At 37.1% G+C, this 24,659-nt stretch overlaps 1 protein-coding gene across 1 annotated transcript; it reads right to left on the bottom strand.

Moving 5' to 3' along the window:
- Positions 1 to 877: 877 nt before the first annotated feature.
- Positions 878 to 24,054, bottom strand: CCNB2 (cyclin B2). The gene is made up of 9 exons (XM_044662381.1): positions 24,031 to 24,054; positions 17,027 to 17,155; positions 16,818 to 16,931; positions 5,991 to 6,161; positions 5,733 to 5,891; positions 4,215 to 4,451; positions 3,452 to 3,592; positions 2,220 to 2,330; positions 878 to 1,002 (listed from the first exon to the last, which is right to left on the bottom strand). The coding sequence occupies exons 1-9, from the start codon at positions 24,052 to 24,054 to the stop codon at positions 892 to 894; spliced, it is 1,197 nt and encodes a 398-aa protein (XP_044518316.1). The 3' UTR covers positions 878 to 891.
- Between the last annotated feature and the right edge of the window lie 605 nt (positions 24,055 to 24,659).

The raw sequence follows: 24,659 nt of genomic DNA, 5'->3' as shown, positions 1-24,659 counted from the left end.
TCTTTCCTAGAATTATGTTTTGGAAATCCACTCGGCGCACAGGATGATTTTCATATTTGTGACCTACCATCACACACTGTCGCAGTACAGAAAGTCTCAGACCTATTGATTACATTCATTTGTAAGTAGTTGTTTGGTGATCAGAAAGTGTTCCCACAGGGAAAAAGAGAATCATGTAAGTAGTGGTTAGCAGATAAAAAGCCTTTTAACCGAAATCACTGAGAAACGTTGTTCTACATTTCAATTCTAAAATGTGCTAGGAATAAATTTCCCTTCCGGCAGAAAGAATTAATACACACTAAATGCTATGTCTGCTAGCTACCAAAACAAGGGGAACATAAGAGTCAGGGCCATTCACTCCTAACTCACCTCTCCAAAAGTTGCCTGGACACTTTCCTCCTAACCACTCTCTTAGGTCAGTCATTCCTATATGTAAAGTCAAAAATCCTTGGGTATACCTAAGAGAAATCCTACTTTTATTCCATCTTAAACTGATTGAAGCCAAAAATCTGTTCACATACAATTTTTTAAAAAATTCCAACCTTACTCTATTCAAAAAGTTTTGAAAATTCAGTGGTCTTTGGGAGAACAAAAGGAAGGCCTGTATCACAGTTAAGTAAAAGAAAGCTCATGACTTAATTGCTGTGTATAACAGTCAAATAATACCAAATCAAAGTAAATTTACAATGATTGAGCATTAAATTCTGAGGAAAAATATACACAAGTTTCCTTAAGGAAAATTATGATTTTATTTTTCCTCAATGTACATTGAGAAAACAAAAGGAAAAGATTCCACAACGAAGGCCAAAAGAGTGCACAAAAAAGCAGATGTGCCAAATGAAAGCCGACGTATAAGAGTGCATGGCTTCTTCCGACTTGGGTCCAACCATCTCATGACCTTCCCAATAAAGGTGATGCAAGGTCTTGGACAATTTTTGAATTTAGCTGAGGAATGGTGCTGATCTTCATGAGTTTGCTACTTGCATATTTATTCTTGATGGCCTAAATGATTCCAAGTAAAGCAATGTCAGCATGTTAGTTAGTTCTGGTTGTTCCAAAAGCAGTTTACAAAACATAAAAGTGTGACCCAACATTTATTCTCCAAAAAGAATTATTACCTTCTGAGGCAAGGGACACGTGAAAGCTCTAAGACAATACAACAGACATTTTTGTGGCACTTGAAGTTATGGAGAAGTTATTTTGTTTAACCTACATAATCACCCTGTGAGCTCAGTAACACCAGATACCCTCCTTTCCTCCCATATTCATTGAGAGGAAGAAAAAGGCTCTATAGTTAATGGAGAGAAAGTAGACTATGCTCCCAGAGAGTAGAGATGGCATACATTTCCTTTCCTATAAACAATGGCATAAGCCTAAAGGGACAGTCACTTTCAAAATTAACTGCCATAGTCAGCAATAAAGGTAAACACTAGCTAATAATCATCAGGGCCCAAAATCATCAAGGATCTGGGTCTGACTTTCTAGCACCAATGGGGCCTGGCAGTGCCCGACATTCCTATCAATCACAAATACAAGAAAGTGAATCAAGTCTTGAGCCAAACAGAACTCTTACTCTTCCTTGGGTAGCTAGAAGAGAACAACAAAGGCAAAATAAAGGATAAAATGAGGCAGACAGACTACAACGTGTCCATACAGACAGTTCAGGTATCTGCTGACCTGCCCTACGGAGGCCCCACAGCTCTACCAGCCACTTAGAAAGCCTTCCGTATATATTTCTGGTCACTTGTCCGCCACATAGCTCTGCTGGGCTTTCGGTCTGTTCTTTTGGAAGCCCAAGATACTAAAGTGGTATAAGGATAGATGTAAAAGAATAACAAATGGAGAAGCCCCTTAGACATTTAGTCAAAGCTTCTCATTTTAGAGGAAACCAGAACTCAGAGAGGTAAATGAATGTGCCTGACTTTCACACAGGGAATCAGTGGCAAAGTCGGGATTCAAAAACAAATTTTCTGCCGTGGGTTCTTTCCACAATACAAAGATTTAGAATAATGAAGTATTGTGCCTATAAAATTCACTCTGTTAAGTCCCCAGTACTACTCTAGCTCCAGAGCTGACTTAGGGAATTTTCTCCCTGACAAAATGCCACCCCAAGTCTGTATTACAAACATGCAAAAACTTTTTGCAGGAATGGCCTTCCATATCTACTGAGTAAGCCATTTCCCTAAAAATCCCAAAGTTGAAGAAGGAATAATACTTACAATAAATTTTGTCAAGTTTTCATTTACTTTTACTATATTCTTGGCCATATGTTGCATGACTTCCAACACATCGTTCTCTGTGTAACCAGTATAATACTGTTGCTTTAAGCTCTAGAATATACAAGTAGAACAAAGAGATGAGCAACTGTCCTAAGGAAGGGACTCTGTTATACTTCAACATCTTAGAACAGCTTATTTTACAAAGATAGATTATTCTAAATAAGAATCTCGCCATTAAAAAATAGACAGGGCAGAAGAAGGGGGACAGGGAAAAGACAGCTGGGTAGCTCAGTAGATTGAGAGCCAGGCCTAGAGATAGGAGGTCCTGGGTTCACATATGGCCTCAGACACTTCCCAGCTGGTGTGACCCTGGGCAAGTCACTTAATCCCCATATATAGTATTGGTTCTAAGGCAGAAGGTAAGGGTTTTATAAATAAGGACCATGTTTCTTTCCATTCTGAGGCAATAAACTAAGTGAAATCTTAAAATTTTTTTAAAGGAATTTGCTATTTTCCCAGGTGAAATGGTATAGAACTTTATTTCTATAAATAAAGCCTTTATTTTAGATATTCAGAAGAACATCGTGTGGATCAGAAATTAAAAGGCTGGGTAGGGCTGTGTCAAGTCCCCTCACATCCCAGACCGAGGAGTCCAGGTCTCTCTCTACAGCTGATAGCTGAGGTCTCTGGTCCTATGTGTCTCATGACAGTTTAACTTACAAGGTTTTATCTGAAAAGATGCAGAAATAGTAAATGAAACGGTGCCAAAAGTGGCCTACCCAATGCAGGAACACTTTAAACAAAATGTGATCCTCCAGGGATTTTTGTTCTAGCCTATTTAGGGCATAGTAAACAAGACACCACTAGACCAAACAACTAAATTCAGCCAGGCTGACTGGCTTCCTGAATGTTAATAGGGCCTATCATTTAGGTCCTAAGATAACTTCTCAAAAGCCCATTCATACACAGAGTGAGAGCTCTGAAAATTATGCTGAAGCAATGCAAAAGAGCTACTACTTTTGTAACAAACCCTAATGGAGAACAGTTCAGATTTGAAGACTAAAAGTAGAGTATAGTCCACAGCGGTGGGTTACAAAATTTGAAGCAACTGAGATGAAATGAGCACACCCTGGAATGAACGGTGGGCCTCCTTCCCCCTTCACATTGGGAGGCCCCAAACTGTATCATAAACTTCTTTGGAAATCCTACACCAACCAGAAACTGACACTCACCCATTTCCCTTGACCTAAAACTTTTTGAGATAGGCAAGAAGCAGCAGCAGCTATCTCAGAAGGATGGTAATGCACCATGTCGTAGTCAACAATAGTCAGCTCCATCAGGTATTTGGCTAACGTATGCTGTTCGGCATCTGCCTGTAAAAGAATCACATCCATTACAGCGTCAGGTTTGTTAACTCTGAAAAATCAGTTAAGAAAAACAGCATGGTATAGTGGATAGAGCCATCAGGTCAGTAAAATCAGAGTTCAAGTCCTACCTCTCACAAGATACCTGGCTATGTGACCCTGGACAAGTCTCAACCTCTCATGATGCCGGGCACCTCTATAAGACTAGTATTACAAAACAGCTGTTGATCTGCACTAAAAGAGTATTTCTTTACTGGATCTTCCCTACCCCAATGAAACTGCAGGTTTGAATTGAAAATCAATAAATAAGTAATCCTCACCAAAACCATATAGACATAAACCCACTTTATTCTACCCCTTGCTGGGCACTGAAAATTATATTTAATAGAACAGGAGAGAAGAAATGGAAGAGGAAAGGTTGCCATTTCCACAAATAATCATATGCTTTTCAAAGATTAAAAAGACATTTCCTAGTAAATTCGTAGTTTCCTATCATACAAATGCAGGTAAGGCAAGGTGTATCATTTCAAACACTTAGATTACAGATAAACACTTAGATAAACAGATTAGCAGTCAAAATAGCAGTCATTTCAAATTTAACTATAAGTTGTAGCAAATTGAAGTCCCTCACCTCCCCAGCTTTTGATGCTCGTCTTAAGAAGTGGAGTGGAAGTGGTCGGCCCAATTCAAACTTCAATTCCTTCAGAATTAAAATTTCCATTTCTCGGATTTGAGAGCTAGTATATGCATTGTCTGTGATGTAAACAAAGTCATCAACATTTGGACAGAATATTTCCTCATACTTGGAAGCTAAAAGCAGTGCTGTAACTCCAACCAACTGAAGCTTCTTCCGAGAGACTGGCTGAACCTACATGAAACAGTAATGTTTCATCTGTTACACATAAAACAAGAAATCAACCCCACCCTCCCAACATTAGTAAAGATTCTAGAATCTAGAAGACCTAAGTGGGAAATACAATGGGGAAAGGGATTTCTAAGAACTGGAATATGCCCCCTCATTCCCAAGGTGAGCCAAGTTAGGATACTGAGAGTGAAGGGTGTCCCCACCCTCCTGGACAGCAGTGGCTGGGGGGAAGGAAGAAGCTTTCTTCATTGTAATAGCTCTCAGATCCATCCATTCCTCCAGGAGTAAATCATATTTAGAAGTTATGAGGAAAAAAGAATATTCCACAGAGAAGAAAAGCCTTTAAGCTTAACTCTTAAAAGATTAAGGTATCCAAATATTATAGGCAAGTATGCTATAGACCAGCACTGGTGAAGTACTGGCATGCGTGCTGCCCCTGGCATGGAGGAGCTGCTGTGTTTGCCCTCTCCCCAGAATCCAAGGACATTTTTTGCATGCCCCACCCCTCTGTCCAGCCACCCAAAGCAAGCACTTCCTCCCTCCACTCTCTGGGGTAATGCAGGGGGTCACAGGCAGCTCAAAGGTGCAGTTTGGGCACATGAACTTGAAAACCTTCACCAACGCCGCTTTAGACTTTGGAATTACTTTTAAAACTATGATCTGTTTAAAATAACTGAACTAGGGGGCAGCAGGGTAGCTCAGTGGATTGAGAGCCAGGCCTAGAGACGGGAGGTCCTGGGTTCACATATGGCCTCAGACACTTCCCAGCTGTATGACCCTAGGCAAGTCACTTGACCCCCATTGCCTACCCTTACCACACTTCTGCCTTGGAGCCAATACACAGTATTGGCTCCAAGACAGAAGGTAAGGGTTTAAAAAAAAATAACTGAACTATAACTTTAGGTCAAATATGGCAGCATTGTTCATCTGTGCTGCTAAGATCATTCTAGCAAAAGACCACAGAAACTGATCAGAGAGATTGCATATACATTCTGAAGAATAAAAAGATCCAAGTTCTTGGGCCACCACTTTAGCACTTGAATCTTCCAAACTTTTTAGGTTATAGTTTTCAGGCCTTATCTTTAAAAATTGTGAAAAGAGAACAGACTCCACACTTAATCTCTAATTTAATAAATATTAGTTAAGCCCACTATGTGCAGGGCACCATAAATTATGAACTTATAAAACTCCATTTTCTTTCCAGGAAGCAGGTAAGTAAAGGATAGCAAATCAGCCCCAAAATTAACCAAACTACTGGGATAAAGTTTCTACTATAATACCTACTTGTAAGAAACGATCCATGATTGCAATACACATATAAAGAGTTTCCTGCAGAAGGCGAAATTTGGAATGGACTTGTACCAACCAATCAACCAGGATTGCACGCATACGCCCATTGATGTCTTTTCCATCTAAGAAATGTGGGTTTACAGATTGCTGAACCTACGAAATTTAAAAATAATAATAACCCTACTGTCATATGTTGCTATGGATACATGCTTCCAAATTACCACAGTACTCTATGCATGTAAGCAGGTATACCTCAAGTTGTCTCAGATACTGGTAAATATCCTTAACATAGTCACTGCAAAGCTGAGGATTCTCCCAATCTTCATTATCAATGTCCTCAATCTTACATAGCAATGTATTAGAGAAAGCCTGGCACAGGTCATCTTCTTTCATAGAAACATCCATCGGGGTTGGAGATAGACCCTAAAACAGCAGAAATTAAGATTATAAAGTGCACGAAAAATAAAAGGTAAAAATAGACTTTTTTTAGTTTTAGTTGAAAATATGTGAATGAAAAATAACGGTATACATCAACTGCAATAATTTTCAGGGCTAAGAATGAATCATTCAAGTAACTGTTTGCTGAAAAGGATTTTTTAAAAAGTCACAACAGAATACTGGAGAAAGTAATCTAAACACCTGGATTCAGAGGTGATAATCCACCATCACAGAGCTAGCTTCTTCTCTGCAGGTTAAGAAAGAATTTTCTTCCTTTAGGCTAATTCATTTTAAAGTGAGAAATCAATTGGGAACTGAAAGATCAGGAAAGCTGGCTTTTCTCTTTTTGCTCTATAGATAAAACATTAAGAGGAAAGTGAAGACTGAATAAAATGCCTAACTTAACATTTCAACTGCACATATTGGTCTAACGGGAATTTCCTCTTTTATCAAGAAATTAATACAACAAATATATTTTTGAGATTCAAAATGCATACACATCTTCCTAAAATAAGAGATTGTTGACAAACTACCTGACATAAATTCTATAACTATCAAAGATAAATGAGAGGCCAAACTGGTATAGCAGTATCAAGTGACAGTACTGAACAAAATGCTCCCTGTTTATTATTTAAATTTAGCCTAGTAATTTAAATCTATCCTAAAGCTTAACAATTTTTTCACCTATTTTATGACAACTAAAAAAACCCCACTAAATGTCTAAAAATCAAAGGCCCAAATTAGTTTTCTAGAAAGAGAAAATTTTGGCTCAAATATTTTATTTATTTTACAATTTAATACAGTAGCCAAGGGCAGCGAGGTGGTTCAGTGATTTGAGAGCTAGACCTAGAGACAGGAGGTCCTGGGTTCAAATTTGGCCTCAGACTTCCCAGCTGTGTGACCCCTGGGCAAATCACTTAACCCCCATTGCCTAGCCCTGACTGCTCTTCTGCCTTAGAACTTATACACAGTATTGATTATAAGACAGAAGGTAAGGATTTAAAAAAAGTAAATAAAAAACAATACAGTAGCAATCCATACATATGCCTGGAGACTTATCATAAATAAAATGCAAGATGTTATTAAGAAGTGGGTCTTGATTTTTGTCAGTCACTTGAAATAAAATATCCAATCTGAAACTGAGGTTAACTGCAGGAATGGCCAGAAAGGGCCATTTTCAGATTTCTAATTAAAATACTGCTTCTCATGGTTTGTTTATGCAAAAAGAGAATGGATCACAGAAAGAGACTATTGTCTTGACCACTCTAAAAATAAAACTTAAGACTTTTAAACTCAGGCGTCTATCTTGCTTTTGTTCCTCTAACCAAAATCTCCTCATTCTAAGGATAAGATTCATCATCTTTGCCAGTTGTGTAACGCTGGGTACATAATTAGCTTCTCTTAACCTATCTTCTCATCTGCAACACAGGAAGAGTAATAGTTATCCTTTCTCATAAAATAATGAAGAGGGGCAGCCAGGTGGCTATGCATCCTCTATGTGATCTTAGGCAAGTCACTTAACTCCAACTGCCCAGCCCCCTTCAATTCTAAAATCAACTCTAAGACAGAAGGTAAGAGTTTTAAAAAATAAGATTATGAAGAAAGTGCATGGTAAAGCAACGCACCATATTAACAAGGGCAAATTGTCCACCAGTGGGTTACCCAGGAAACCTGGATTTAATTGTGGCTGAACGAATGGAACAGTAATCATGTCCATGTATCAGATTTATATATTGTCCTATCAGCTAGAATCATAATGAAATGATTCTGGCCTATGTTGGAGGATAGACATATATAACATATGTATATGTATAAAATAAATCATCTTGAAGGTGCCTTTCCATCTATAAAATTCTTATTTAATCCAAGTTAACCAAATTCATGTCACAAAGGTGTGACAGACATATTGCCCTGTTGCCTTTTTTTTTTTTTTAACACATAGCTAAAAAGTGTCTGAGGCCATATTTGAAACCAGATCCTCCCCACTCTGGGCCTAGCACTCTACCTAGCCACCCTTTACTCCTTTACCTTAAAGTTCACATCTAAATTTTTCAGTTCAACTTTTCCAAAATCAAAAACTTCCTTGCTTAAGTTCAGAAATCATTTAATAATTCCTAGAAGACCTATTTTACACTGCTACATAGAAAACTCATTAAGAAACAAAGACTGACTAAGACCCTATTTTGAGCACAACAATTCATTGAGACCTCTGGGCCAACTATTCTTGGATGAACTTTTGCTACTCAGAGAATCTAGGACCTTTGAAAGAATCACATCAACCAGTTACAGTAAAAATCCTTTTGAAAGACCAAATATGAGTAGAAGAAAACTAGTACACTAAAGAGAGTGCACTCTAGGGAATGAATGAGTAAATAAAAGTTAGATATAAAGTTGCTATATATGAGAGATGACCTCATGCTTGGTATGAGTCTTGTTATGAGTATGGTAAAATCATGAAATCATAGGTCTACAATTGGAAGGGGCATCATCAATCATCTAATCCAACGTGCTTATTTTAATAGCAATGAAAAGAGGTCCAGGAGGTATAACTAACTTGTCTAAAGTCACAATGAGAGAAAAAAGGAATTAAGGATTTGAACTCAAGTCCTTAACTACCAATAGCACTCTACTTCTCAGACTGCTTCTCAAATATAGCAGAAAGTTATAAGAATAACATATATACATATGTATATATTTAAATTTAGTGATTACTGCTGGGTAGGGTCAAATAGGGATAAAACAAAAGAGAATTTGTAAAATTAAAATTTAATAAAATATAATAGTTTTAATAACAGATTTTCCTTTAGTTATTAAACTTGCTCTAGGTATAATATACTGAGAGGTTCACTAAGAAAAAACTGTCTATCCCTCAGTGGTTAACATTTTTACCATTAGAACAGATGAAGAAATCATTGGCAAACAAGTAAATAAGATGAATGTTACTATCAAAAGGATGACTTAGAATAGGGTTTCTCAACCTTGGATCTGTGCATAGATTACAGATCAATTAACTAGGATGTTGAAAAAATTACTCTTTATTTTCACTAAAATTTAGCATTTCCACTAATTACAAATGTAGACAACAAACAGTAAATTATGAGAAGTCCACAGGATTCAACACACTACAAAGGGGTCCATGACACAAAAAAAGTTAAAAACTCCAAACCTAGAAGGATTTAACCCTATAATACAAGTAAGCTGGAAAGTTTCCTCAATAAGGCAACAAATTTAATAAAGGAATTCCAACTTCAAGAAAAGCTTCAAAGGGGGCAGCTGGGTAGCTCAGTGGATTGAGAGTCAGGCCTAGAGACGGGAGGTCCTAGGTTCAAATCCGGCCTCAGACACTTCCCAGCTGTGTGACCCTGGGCAAGTCACTTGACCCCCATTGCCTACCCTTACCACTCTTCTGCCTTGGAGCCAATACACAGTATTGACTCCAAGACGGAAGGTAAGGGTTTAAAAAAAAAAAAAAAAGCCTCAAAGAAAAAATGTAGATTAGACACAAGTCCATCAAGAATACCTAGAAAAATCTGGAAAAAAGCTTTAAAAGGAGTAAAAAGTTATTCTAAAACTCCAATAAGATCAGAAGAGGAAAAATTGGGAAAAGAAATGAAAGGTAAGCAAGAAAATTATGAAAAGAGAATTAACAGGTTGGTAAGGAAAAGGCACAAAAAATACTGAAGGAAATAATGCTTCAAAAATTAGGCTTGGTCAAATTGAAGCTAACAACTCTAGGAGATATGATGAAACAATAAACCAAAGCCAAAAGGCCAAAAAAAATAGAAGAAAATGTGAAATATTTCATAGGAAAAACAAATGACCTGGAAAATAGATCAAGGAAATAGAACTCAAGAATTATTGGTCTCCTTGAAAGTCATGAAGGGAAAAAAAAAACATATAATATATATGCATTAAATAGTAGAGCATCCAAATTCTTGAAAGAAAAGTTCAATAATTTACAAGAGGAAACAGTTAAATTATACTAGAGGGACGGGGACTTCAATTTACACCTCTAAGCCCTAGATAAGTCTAACCCATAAACTAAACAAAGAGAAGTTAAGACAATGAATCGAATTTTAGAAAAATTAGATATAAAAGACCTTTGGAGGATAAATACATATGAATGGGAATAAAAAGGAATAAACCTATTTCTCAGCTATGCCCAGCAACTTCAAAAAAATGACCACGTTTTAGGGAATAAAATGTAACAAACACAAAAATATTAAGTGTACTTTCTCAGACAATAATATAATTAAAAATTCAAATCCATAAAGAACCTTTTAGGCAGAAATTTAAAATTAATAGGAACCAAAATAATCTAATGCTAAAGAATGAGTACATCAAAGAACAAATCATAGGAATAAGCATTAATTTCATTTAAAAGGATAACAGTGATAGGACAACACACTAAAATTTGTGGGATGCAGTACTTAGGGTCATATTTTTATCTCCAAATGCTTATATTAATAAAAGTATGAAAGAACCGATTAACAAATGGGAGAATTCAAAGAAAAATAATTTAATCCCTAATTAAACGCCAAAATAGAAATCCTTAAAAGTAAAGGGGAAGGGGGCAGCTGGGTAGCTCAGTGGATTGAGAGTCAGGCCTAGAGACGGGAGGTCCTAGGTTCAAATCTGGCCTCAGACACTTCCCAGCTGTATGACCCTGGGCAAGTCACTTGACCCCCATTGCCCACCCTTACCACTCTTCCACCTAGGAGCCAATACACAGAAGTTAAGAGTTTAAAAAAATAAATTAAAAAAAAAAAAAGTAAAGTGGAAGCTAATAAAATTAAAAGTTAAAAAAAGTTATTTAACTAATAAGCTAGCATTTGATTTTGAGGGGGAAAAACAATAAAATAGATAAAGCACTAGCTAATTAGTTTTTTTTAAGAAAGAAGAAAGCCCAATTGCCAGTTTGAAAAATGAAAATACAGCATACTTTTCAACATACACTGATGGCACACAAAGAGAAGAAATATTAGGAGCTATTTTACTTTAAATGTTATAAATGAAACTCTTTAAGAAAAAGCCCCTGAGCAAATAGGTGGCCCAGAGGATTGAGAGCCTAAAGCCTAGACACAGAAGGTCCTAAATTCACATCTGGCCACAGATACTTCCTACCTATAAGATCCTGGGCAACTCATTTATCTCAATTGTCTAGCCCTTAACACTCACTTTTTTTGCCCTGGAACCAATATTTAGTATTCATTCTAAGAAGAAAGGAAAGAGTTTAAAAAAAAAAAAAAAAAAAAGAAAAGAAAAAAGAAAAACCCTCAAGACCTGATGAACACATAAGCAAATTCTAACAAACATTTAAAGAACAATTAATTCCAATATTATAAACTGTTTGAAAAAATAGATAAAGGAGTCCTACCAAAATCTTTTTATAACACATATATAATGTTGATACCTAAACTAGGGAGAACAAAAACCAAGAAAGAAAATATAGATCAGTTTCCCTAATGAATATTAATATAAAAATTTTAAATAAAATATTGATGAGGAGATCACATCAATATACCACAAAAGCCATACATTATGTAGACAGGATTTATACCAGAAATGCAGCACTGGTTCAATATTAAACTATGAGCATAGCTGACCATATCAATAACAAGAACAACAAAAGTCATATTATATCAAGAAATACAGAAAAAGCTTTTGAAAAACATGACCCCCCATTCCTATTAAAAATGCTAGAAACAGGAATAAACTGAGCTTTTTAAAAAAAATGATAAGTAATAAATCTAAAACCAAGAGAAAGCATTATCTGTAATGGGAATAAACTAAAAGTTTTTCCAGTAACATTAAGAGTGAAGCAAGACTGTCTATTATTATTCAGTACTATACTAGAAATGATAGCTAAAGCAGTAGGAATAGAAAAAGAAATCAAAGGAATAAGCATAGGCAATGAGGAAACAAAACAGCTAATTTTTCAAGAGCTATGATATTATACTTAGAGAACTCTAAACTCTTAACTAAAAAACTAACAATTTTAGTAAAGTTGTTGGATAGAAAATAAGCCCACACAAATTATCATCATTTCTATATATTATCAAGGAAACTCATCAAGAAGAAATAGAAAGAGAAATTCTATTTTAAATAAATGTAGATAATATAAAATAATTGGAATTCTACCTGCCAAAATATATACTACATGAACACAATCACAAAACACTCTTCACATAAATAATGACAGGTCTAAATAACTGGAGATATATATGTTAATTGCTCAAGGGTAGGCTGAATCAATATAATGAAAGTGACAATGTTACCTAAATTATTGCATATTTTCAATACCATGTCCATCAGACTACCAAAGAATTATTTTATAGAGCTAAAAAAAATAACAAAATTCATCTGGAGGAATAAAAGGTCAGGAATATTAAAGGAATCAATGAAAAAATGCAAAGGAAGGGAGACTAGCAGTACCAAATCTCAAACTATACTACAAAAGTAGTAATTATCAAAACAATTTGGTATTGACAAGAAATAGTGGCTGTTTAATGGAATAGATAAACAATATACAGAAGCAAATGAGCACAGTAACATAGTGTTTGATAAACCAAATAAACCAAGCTACTGGGCAAGAACTTACTATCTGACAAAAACTGCTAGGGAAACTATAAAGTAGTCTGGCAGAAACTAGGCAAAGCCCAACATCTAACAGTAAATACCAAGATACAGTAAAAATGGTACATGCTTTAGATATAAAGGGTAATGTCAAAGCAAATTAGAGAAGCATGGAAAAAGTTATCTGTAAGGTCTTTGGACAGAGGAAGAGTTCATAGTCAAACAAGACACAGAGAGGTTCATGGAAGGTAAAATAATTTTGTTTACATGAAATTAAAAAGGCTTTGTACAAATTAAACCAATGGAGTCAAAATTAAAAGAAAAGCCAGAAACTAGAAAAAAAATTATCACAAATTTCTCTGATAAAGGTCTCATTTCTCAAATGTATAGGGAAGTGGGGCCAAATTTATAAAAATAGGAGCCATTATCCAAATAATAGTCAAAAGATATGATGAGCAGTGTTCAAAGGAAAACATCTAAGTTACCAATAACCATATAAAAAAATGTTCTAAATCAGGCCACTAAACTATGTATAACTCTTGCCCAGCAATATCACTACTGGGTCTGTATCCCAAAGTGATAAAAGATAAGGGAAAAGTACCTACTTGTTCAAAAATATTTTTAGCAACTCTCTGTGGTGGCAAAGAATTGGAAACTGAAGAAGGGGGTGGCCATTAATTGGGGAATGAATAAACAAGTTGTGGTATATGGTTGTAATGGTATACTGTTGTGCCATGGGAAATGATGAACAGAATGAGTTCAGAAAAACCTGGAAAGACATATAAACTGATAGAAAATGAAGTAAGCAGAACCAGGAGAATAGTATACACAGTAACAGAAATATTGTACAAAGATCAACTGTGAAGGACTTTTTACCATCAAAACAAGGTCCCAAGAAAACCCTTATAATAAGTTGCTACCCAATGATAAAGAATGCTATTGAAAGCCAAAGATGGAACTGTTGGAATCTGACTGCAGATCAAAGCACACCATCTTTCACTTTATTCCCTTCATAAGTTTTTATTGTACATGTGATATGTGTCTTCTGTCACAGCACAGAGAATATAGAAATATGTATTACATGAAAGCCTCAAGAGGAAGTGAGAAAAAGGGAGAGAATTTGAATCACAAAAATGTCAGAAAACCATTGTAAAAAATGCTATATCTAATTGAAAAAATAAGAAAAAAAATTAAATGTTCTATATCACTAATAAAGAAATACAAATTAAAACAACTTTTCAGTACCACCATCATGCCTGTCAGATTGTTTAAGATGACATAAAAAAACTGACAAATGCTGGCAGGGATGTGGGAAAATAGGTACACTAATAATGCACTATTGGTGGAGTGATGAACTAATTCAACCATTTTGGAAAAAAAATTGGAATTATGCCCCAAAGACTATAAAATTCTCTATATCTATTGGCCTAGCAATACCTACTAGGTCTGTATGCCAAAAAGAAAAAGAATAAGAAAAGAATCCACATTTCAAAAATATTTTTATTTTTAGAATAAAAGAATAAAGAATAGCAGTTCTTTTTGAAGTAGCAAAGAATTAGAAACTGAGGAGATACACATTAATTGGGGAATGGCTAAACAAGTTTCAATATATGAATCTGATGGAATACTATTGTGATGTAATAAAAGATGAAAGGGATGGCTTCAGAAAAACCTGGGAAGAGAGATATGAACTAATACAAAGTAAAATGAGAAGCACAATAACAAGGTACACAGCAACAGGAATATTATAAAGGCAATCAGTCATGAAAGACTTAGTAACTGATGAATTCAATGATCCACCAAAACTCCACAGGATTCATGATGAAAAATGTTATCCACCCTCCAGAGATAAAACTGATGAACTCAGAGTAGAGTGAAAGTTTTCCCCTTTTATTTTTCTTGCTTCTCCCCACACTCCCCCCAAAATGGCTAAATATCTTTTGCTTGACTTCATATATATGAGTATCATATTTCTTGCCTTCTTAATGGGTGGAAGAGTAAAGGAAATAAATTTGGAACTGAAAATAAAAATAATTTTTTTAAGTTTATTAGAGATCCACAGGGGTTCGAATCCATAATCCTGGCATCAGACTCCAGTGGGAGGAAGTATAGGGAAAAGAAACATAGTGAGGCAAATAGAAATGAACCTGAATTATTCTCAAATTCAACCACCAGTCTTAGCAGGGGCCCTAAAATAAATTTTGTCATCATCATAAATTTATATTTTTATCTGCTTTTCTTTCCTTCTGTATAGCAAGGAATTTTAGTTCCCTATTTGGAGGGGGGTCAAAAGTGTCCTTCCATTAAAAAGGACACAACATAAGCTCTGTTGTGAGACTTGGGAATAAAGAATTAATAGTCCTAGATGAGATTCGTAGAGCTATGTTCACTTCTGACAACCACATTTTAGGAAGGATATTAATAAGCTGGTTGGTGAAAGAGACTCCAATTAAGAACCTCCAGTCATGAAGATCAGCTGAAGGAACTAAATGTGTTTAGCTTGGAAAAGCAAGTACTGAATGTTCAGGTAGATGAAAGGCACACTGCTAAACAGACTTCATTAAGGGGAGGAGTCAGATTCCACATATAGGAAATAAGAACAATATGAACAACAATACATAGAAACAAAAAAGGAGAGGATGAGAATGAGGAACAGCAAAGGTGCCCAAGGTAAACTGTAACACAGAGTATGTAAAGATAACTAGTGTAAAATAAGGCTGCGAAGGTAAATTAAAGTTATCTTTTGGTGGTCTTAAATTCAAAGACAAAAAAGTATATACTGTATCTAGTAGGCAGCTGGAAGCTACTGAAAGAATCTGAACTGAGGAACAATGTGACCAGATCAGTACATTAAGATGATCATATCAGAAGCAGCATGAAAAATGGATTGAAGAGATTTGATTCGAAACCAATTATGAAGTTACTAGGCCAGTGACAGAAAAGTGCCCAAAGTAATTGCTCAGTAAATATTCGAGTTGTATATATGGGGGAAAAAACAGCCTTTTCCTTGGCCTCATTAGCATTTTTATACTAACTAAGCCACCAGATAACTCAAAGAACCATAGAACTGAAACTTACAAATCATCAAAGGAAACTTGTGCCCAAAGAAATTATGGGATTTGTCCAAGTCCTCTAGCTAGTCAGGAGCAGAAGCAAGCTACATCTCCTGACCCCAAAATCCTGGACATGAAACTTCCTCTAACACATACAGTATTTTGGTGCTGATTAATATTAACTTAAGGCTAGCACATAAACTTCAGTGTTCTGAAGTCCTCATGTGCCAGCTTAGTTTTTTAGTAGAATTGTATCTATTACAAATAGTCCAAGTTGTTTTGGGATTAAAAGCAAATATGATTCTAACACTAGCTCAAAGCATGGTAGAGTGGAGTAAGAGAACCCAGGCTCACAATTTTTCTGGGCCTCAGTTTTCTCATCTATAAAATGAGCAGTGATCCCTTTTCAGCCCTAAATCAACAATCCTATGATCCTAAAGCATACCATGAATATTATGTACATTGATTTCCTTTAATCTAATGCTCCAAAGCAGGGATCTAGCTGTGAATGTCCATTTTTCTTTAGGGAAAATTAGTTTCAAAGAGCAGTCATATGATGATAATGAAGATGATAACGATAATAACATAGCATTTTACAGTTATAAAATGTTTTACTCAAATCCATATGGGTTTGTAGTTAAGAGAGGAAGAAAATCAGGAGAAAGGAGAGTCCTCAAAGAGATAAAGTGTAAATGAATAAGAGAAGCAAACTAGGTAGAGGACAACTTAATAGGAATGCCTATTGGGTGTAAGTGTAACTGAATGGAAGATAAAACAATACTAATAGTAGTTAAATTGATTAAATATGATCTCAATTTTAAAAATGAGGAAATTGACCAAAGTCATAGGGCTAACCTCAAAGCAGCACCAGAACCTAGTTTTTTTTACTTCAAGCCCAGAGTTCTTCATATTAAGGCATGTCAGCTAAGGTACACATTAAGGAAAACCAAGTGTTTGGATTAAAAATTAGCCAACCTAGTAGGTTCCATCTACAATATCTATGATTTCCTACCTTTGGAAATAACGTTTCCTTTGGCACTGGTTTCACAGCAGCTGTAGGCTTCACTTCTTTTATGACATTTGTGCTTTTGGTTTTTTTCACAGGTACTTTGGTTTTCTCAACTTTCTACAATAAAAAAGTTATGACATTAGTGTTCAATAATCCAGCTTTTCCAGTAATTAACAAGTGTGCAAAGACATACACAATAATAATAAAATTACCTTAGCAACTTGAGTTCCCCTGGTTGTAACTTTATTTCCAATTTCTTCAAGAGCAGTTCTTCTAACAGTAACTTGCATTGTGGCTTTTGAATTAACTCCTTTGTTAACATCCTCTAAACCACTAGATACCTAAGGAAAAGATCATTTAAGCTTTTGAGACAAAATATTTGACAGTCATTAAAAATGCTCCAAGAAACTGAAAACTGTAATTATAATGTTCTTGGAAATAATGAGAAAATATCCTCATTTCTTTGGAGGTAAAACTGGGGTAAAATGTTTCATATATTTCATTTCATCAGAATCAGCCCATGTATTGATTATTTGGTTAAACTCATTTTCTCTTCTTTTTTAAATCTATTTTTATAAGAGATGGCATTCAAGGTAGAGGGAAGGCAGAGGAGCATACTAAAAAAAAAAAAAAGAAAGCAATATAAAAACAAAAGACTAATAAAAATTATTTTTTTTAAACCCTTGTACTTCAGTGTATGTGTCTCATAGGTGGAAGATTGGTAAGGGTGGGCAATGGGGGTCAAGTGACTTGCCCAGGGTCACACAGCTGGGAAGTGGCTGAGGCTGGGTTTGAACCTAGGACCTCCCGTCTCTAGGCCTGACTCTCACTCCACTGAGCTACCCAGCTGCCCGTAAAAATTATTTTTAAAATAGAAAATAAGGAATGGCCTTTTCCCTCAGTATCCTCTTCTATGTTAAAGAGTTCCTTACACTGCAAGGATATTTTGAAGATACAATAAGGCTCTGGCCTGCAAGAGAATTTGAAAGTTTCATAGAAAAATAATTATGGAATATAGGGCCTTATTTTAAAGTTTACCTTTTAGAAATCCCATTTGGAAGCAATATTAGAAAGTCATTCTATCCCACTGTTTGAAAGCAGGAACGGAAAGGGGGAAAAAAAAACATAACTTCCTATGCATGATGACAATGGTTAGCTGTACGGTGTAATCATGAAGTTATAATATTATTACCTATCAGACTGACCAATATGACAGTAAAGGAAAGTGATAAATGTTGGAGGAACATTAATTGGTAAAATTGGGACACTAATGCATTGTTGGGGAAGTTGTGGTTGATCCAACCATTCTGGAAGACAATTTGAAACTATACCCAAAGTGCAGGAAGCTGGGTGCCTCAGTGGGCTAAAAGTCAGGCCTAGAGATGGGAGGTCCTAGGTTCAAATCTGGCCTCAGACACTTCCTACCTGTGTGACCCTGTACAAGACGCTTAACCCCCATTGCCTAACCCTTACCACTCATTTGCCTTGGAACCAATACATAGTATTGATTTCAAGATGGAAGGTAAGGGTTTGAGAAACAAACAAACAAACAAACTATACTCAATGGACTATAAAACTATGCATACCCTTTGATCTTATAATACCACTACCAAGTCTGTATCCCAAAGAGTTTTAAAAATGGGAAAAGTCAAAACCAAAAATATTATAGCAGCTCTTTTTGTGGTGACAGAGAATTGAAAATTGGAGGAATATCCATCAATTGGGGAATGGCTGAACAAATTATGGTATGTTATGTTGCTGTAAAAAATGATGAACAGGATATCAGAAAAAGCTGGAAAGCCCTAATGAACTGATACAAAGTAAAATAAGCAGAACCAGAAAAACATTGTACACAGTAACAGCAATACTGTATGATGATCATCTGTGAAAGACTTAGTATTCTCAGTAATATAATGATTCAGGACAATTCTGAAAGGCTTATGACAAAGAATGCTATCCATCTCCAGAGAAAGATATTGGAGTCAGAATGCAGATCAAAAGCATACTATTTTTCACTTTAGTTTATTTGTGTTTTGGGGGGGTGGGGTAGGGAATTTTGGTTTTATATGAGTATTCTCTTATAACAATGAACAATATAGAAGTATTTTTTGCATGATAAAACATGTATAACCTAGATCAAGTCACCATCTCCAGGAGGGAAAAGACAGAGCGGGACAATTTGGATCTTATAATTTCAGAAAATATATGTTGAAAATTGTTATTGCATGTAACTGGAAAAATAAAATATCTTTTTTAAAATTATAATATCAAAAGTAACCAGTTACTATTTTTATAAGGATAGGTACCATACTGGGTCCATGTAGTCTTAGATAGCTTTTTCTTTTTTTTGTCTTTTAAAAACCCTTACCTTCTATCTTAGAATCAATACTGCTTATTGGTTCCAAGGCAGAAGAAAAGTAAGAGCTAGACAATGAGGGTTGCGACTCCCACTATGACCTGCCCATGGTCACCCAACCAAGAAGAATATGAGGCCAAATTGAACCCAGGACTTCTCACTTCTCTAAGTCTGGGTCCCCAATCTGCTAAAGCCATCTAGCTGTACCTCTAAGATAGCTTTTTCAAGAATGAGTTTTGGTAAAGTGACTAAGATACATGTCTGACCAAAGATAATCAGGCTAATTAGGAATTTTGGCTATTAAGAAGAATGCTAAAAGAAGAGCTGAGATGATGTAGCAACTTTCCTTCTTTCCACAGTTTGGAAATAGTTCTAAAGATATGGAACATTGCATGTACACAATCCTGTCTTTGGGGGGACTTCAGTACATGTTGATGTTCCCTCAACTACCCTAACTTTCTAGTTCCTCATTCTCAACTCCCATGCCCTTCACACAGAGATGCTTTTTCCATTATTTAAGTGTTCTACTTCCAGCAAGAATTCCAAAGTTCCTTTTTCTCATCATAATCTTCTCTCACTCGATCTCTTCTTATGCCTTATTCCATCTAAACCTATTGAATCTCATTGTGGCCTCAAAGCCCTCCATCCCAAAGTACTTTTCCAGGTCATTAGCCCTGCTCTCACTAAACACAATCTTCTCTCCTCCCACATGAAAGCCAATTCAACTATAAACTATCCTCTACTCTTGTATCCCTTTGTCCCATTACCAATCAGGTCTTGCCAAACTCCCACCTGTATGCCTTAGTTCAGACTTATCTGTTGCTTTGAAAGTCACAAGACCGTGCAGACTGGGTTCACTACAAATTTACAATCTAATCTTATCTGAGCCCTCATAACCAGAAGGCAATCCAACTACTTCCCTCATCCATTCTCTATTCCTCACACCACAGCTTATTCTCCAGACCTGAAAATCTCTCCTCAAGCTTCCAATGGCATCCCTATTCCAAAAAACTTTACAAAAAAACTTACATCATGGAAAGCTCCTTCTCATCTCCTATCACTTTGATTTCTTCCTCTAGTATCTTCTTCACTATGGTCTCAAATAACAAGGTGATCCTTCTTACCAAGGTAAATTCTTCTACATGAACCTTTGATCCTAGCTCCTCCTACAAGTTCCAGAAGATTACCCCAACTAGCATCCTTACTCTTTTTCAGAACTTCCGACATATCAGTTCATTCCTTGCCAGTTTCCCCAATCCTTAAAAGAAAAACTTACTTCTGACCTCACCATTCAATGGAAAGTGTCCCCTTCAAAGTTACCTTGGTCTCTTAACTACTCTCTCCAAAATTCTCAACTGTTCTTTTAATTGCCAAATTTAATGACCTTGTCTTAATCCTGATCCTTCTTGATCTCTCCAACATTTTTTTTAATTTTTTAAACCCTTACCTTCCGTCTTGGAGTCAATACAGTGTACTGGCTCCAAGGCAGAAGAGTGGTAAGGGTAGGCAATGGGGGTCAAGTGACTTGCCCAGGGTCACACAGCTGGGAAGTGTCTGAGGCCAGATTTGAACCTAGGACCTCCCATCTCTAGGCCTGGCTCTCAATCCACTGAGCTACCCAGCTGCCCCACCTCTCTCCAATATTTTGACAATAAATTACCTCTTCTTGGATACTCTCCTTAGGTTCTCCTCCTTTCTTAAAGGGGGTCTACTCCTCAGTCTTTTCCTGGTTCTTCATCTGAGGTTAAACCCATAAATGTTATCCCTCAAGGGTGCTCTTTTCTTTCTAAACTATCTTACTTGGTGTTTTCATCAGACTCCATATGGGTTCAATTATCATGTCTATGCAAATAATACCCAGATCTGTATATTTAGCCCTAGTTTCTTTCCTGAATTCCAGGAAGCAATAACTGCCTTCATTTCAGAAATCTTGAATTATGTATCCTACAGACATTTCAAATTCATTATGTCCAAATCAGAACTCATTACTTTAAACTCTCCCTTCTTCTAAACTTCTAAATTACATTTGAAGGCACCTCCCTTGAGTGTGTGTGCGTACACACACACACACACAAGTCCAATTCACAAAACCACCATCCTAATTCAGGCTCTCATCACCTCTTGCCTGGATAACTGCAATCACTTTCTGACTGGTTTCTTCACTCAGTTGCTAAGATGTTTGGTTTTTTTTCTAAAGCAAGGTCTAATAATTTCATTCATTGCCTTCTCCCCATGAGCTCCAATCAAATATAAATTCCTTTGTTTGACATTAAAGCTCTTTATAATCTGTCTTTTTCCTACTTTTATATTCTTTTCACACCTTCCCTTCTTTTACACACTTTGTTAAAGCAATTAACCTATTTGTTGTTCCTCTGACATGTCACTCCACCTCGTTTCTGAAGCCTTTGAACTTAATAGCTGTCTCAATGCCTAGAAAAATTTATCCCCTAACCTGGACCTCTCTAAAGATTCAGTGCAAATTCTGTAGTCTTTCTCAGTCCCCCTATTTTACTGCCTTCCCTTGGATTATCTTCCATCAAGTCTATGTACATCTGGGGTGTGCCTAGTTATTAATATGTTGTCTCTCCATTAGAAGGTGGGCTCCTTAAGGGCAGGGGCTTTTATGGCTTTTCTTTGTATTCCCCAGTGCAGTTGCTGGCATTTACTAAATGCTTAATAAATGCTTGCTGGCTATTTCTCCCCCTTCCCCATTTCTGGCGGATTGATCTCCCATCTCTCTTTAGATTTACTGAAGACTTTGCTCTTTCCCTCCTAGATCAACACCTTCCAAACCAAGACCTGGATTTTCTATGCCCCATTCCTTGAGAAAGTTGAACCCTTTATCTTTAGTGCTCCTGCCTTAGTGCCCACAGAAATTGATTGGTGACTGAGAACATGCAAACTAGTTCACTATATCTAGGGTAGCCAACAGATACCAGATCATAGAACAACTTCATATCCCATAGATTATCCACTCAGGATATCTCACAATCTGTCCATTTACATTCACTACCATCACTTTTCCCCAAGTCTATATATCCAGCCTGTCTCTTTTATAAAGTTCAATCCCTCATGACCAATTACATTTTGCAAAATTCAAATCAGATGTCTCCTAAGCATCTCCAACTCAAAATCTTCCCCTTAAAACCCACCTCTTTCAAACTTCCCTGTTATTGTCAAAGGTATCACAATTTCCTTTCAATTATTCAGGCTGACAAACTCCAAAGTAATCTTTTGACTCTTCACTCACACCTCACATACCTATTCAATTGTTAAAATTTGTCATTCTTTTTCCACATTTTTCATGTCTATCAATTTATCTCTATTCACACAGTTGCCCTCTTAGTTCAGAGGCTGTCAACACCTTTCTAATGAACTACCGAAATAGCCTGTTAACTGTTTCTCCTACTTCACTCTACTCTATACAACCGCCAAAGTGACTTCCCCAAAACATCAGTTATTCACTCAACAATGAGTCAACAAGCATTTATTTAGAGTGTTTGGCACTGTGTTAAGAGCTGGGTGTACAAAGTGATATAAAAATACAGTTCCTGATCTCAAAGAACTCCTAGAGCCTTTCAGCCAGTTATCTAGACTCATCTAGCACAATTCTAATAAAGAGGGAGAAAAAGCAGCATTTAATAAACCTACTATGTGCCAGGCACCAAACTAAGCCCTTTACAAATAATATTTTATTTGATCCTTACTACAACCCTGATAGTTGGATGCTATTATTTAGATGCAATTATTTCAGTGGAGGAAAACAGGCATACAGAAGACAGGGATTTGCCCAGGGTCACACAGCTAGTATCTTAAGTTGGATTTAAACTCTGGTCTTCCTGACTCCAGGCCCAGCATTCTATGATGGTAACAATATGCACACATACACAAAAATTGTGTAGTCACTGTAAGTGAAAAGTGATATCAGAGCCAGCCTCCCAAAGGGAGCAGGAAAGCCCTCTGGAAGAGAATGTGGGATTTTGAAAGTTGAAGGAAGTCAGGGAAGTCAAGAGGCAAAGAAAAAGCAAGTGAGCCTTACCACCATGGGAAATAGTGAAAAGGCACAGAATAAAGAGAAGTATTGCTCCTGAGGAACCAACAGCTGAATGGCAGAGTACAGGACGGGGAGTAAAGGGTAAGAAGATTGGAAAGCTAGGAAAGGAGCAGGTTGTATAGAGCACTGAATGCCAAACTGGGTTTTATATTTGATCCCGAGAATAATTGAGAGCCACTGTAGTTTACTGAGCAGGGGAGCGAAAGGGTGGACCTGTGCTTTGGAAAAATCACTTTGGCAACTGAATAGAAGATGAACTCGATCTGGGAGAGACTAGTGGCAGGGAGACCACCCAACAAGCTATTGTAATCATTCTGTTTTGAGGGGGACCTATACCAGGGTGAAGTCGGTGTAAGAGGGCTAAGGGGGCTGGGCACTAGAGATGGCAGGGAGGGATGCTGGACACGTGAGATGAATGGGACTAAATAGAAGATGAAACCAAGGTTGGGAACCTAGATTTCAGACCCCGCAAAATAGACAGTGAAGGGCCTAAGGTGGGAGAACCACGAGGGCAAGTGTCCCCCAAACCTAAAGAGGTAACCAGGAGGTGTAGAGCTCTAAAGGGGATGAACTGAGTTCGAACTCAGATTCCCCCGACACCGGATCCGGGGTTCTCTCTACAAAATGACGCCGCCTCCTTCGGGAGACAGGGACTTTGGGGTCGGGATATGAAGCGGGGAGGGATTACGTTAGCAACCCCCCAGACAAGGACCAGACAAGAGGGAGAAGTTAGGTGACTGTAACTGCCCAGGGGCGTCCCAGCTGGTGGCAGGCGCAGGGGAATAGCCGCCACGCCTCTGACTCACCGCGGGGCGTCGGAACAGAGCCATGGGGCCCGGGACAGGCCAGAGCAGGAGCCGTAGGGTCTCCGCGAGAGATAGAGAAGCGATACAACCCCGCCACCAGAACGAGCTCCCACGAACACGCCGCCGCCACCTCTCAGACCTACCGTAGGAATTCAAATACTGCACCACTCGCGCTCTCATTGGTCCTTCTGCCTGGCCATTTGCTCTTTTGATTGGTCGCGTCAATTAGACACACCTACTCCAACATACATTGATTGGCTGCATCGGTGACCCGTTGGGCTGTCATAGCAATTACGGATTGTTTTCCAGCATATACATGGTTTTTAAAGGTGTGTTGTTTTTTTTTTAATCGTATTTTAAAATTAAAAGTGGCTGAGAAGAAAGAGAAACAAAATGAATCTGAGTCGAACGAAAACAAAATTGGAAAGCTATTCATCCGTTTGGATAAATGCAAGGCCAGATGATATCTCGCGATATTTCTATTACAGTGGACGGAAACTTTGGAGCATTCTGGGAGTTTCACTTCTTACCTCCGTGGCCTGCGCCGGAAACCGGAACTCAGCTTTTGGGTTTCTCTTTCCTAGATTGTTGGGTTACCTCTGTTGTAGTATTGGTGAGGCCTTCGGGGT

Source organism: Gracilinanus agilis, chromosome 2 (assembly GCF_016433145.1).
Source record: "Gracilinanus agilis isolate LMUSP501 chromosome 2, AgileGrace, whole genome shotgun sequence".
Classification (NCBI taxonomy): Eukaryota; Metazoa; Chordata; class Mammalia; order Didelphimorphia; family Didelphidae; genus Gracilinanus; species Gracilinanus agilis.
Note: the sequence above shows the minus strand (reverse complement) of the source record. Positions and strands in the feature narration are given on the sequence as shown.

Excerpts from the sequence above, each read along its gene's own strand:
- CCNB2 (XM_044662381.1), bottom strand. The coding sequence starts at position 24,054 with ATGGCTCTGTTCCGACGCCCCGCG. Across the intron at positions 4,452-5,732 it reads TCATGGATCGTTTCTTACAA|GTTCAGCCAGTCTCTCGGAA; the intron begins GTAGGTATTATA and ends TGTTTCATGTAG. Across the intron at positions 1,003-2,219 it reads AAAACTTGACAAAATTTATT|GCCATCAAGAATAAATATGC; the intron begins GTAAGTATTATT and ends GGAATCATTTAG.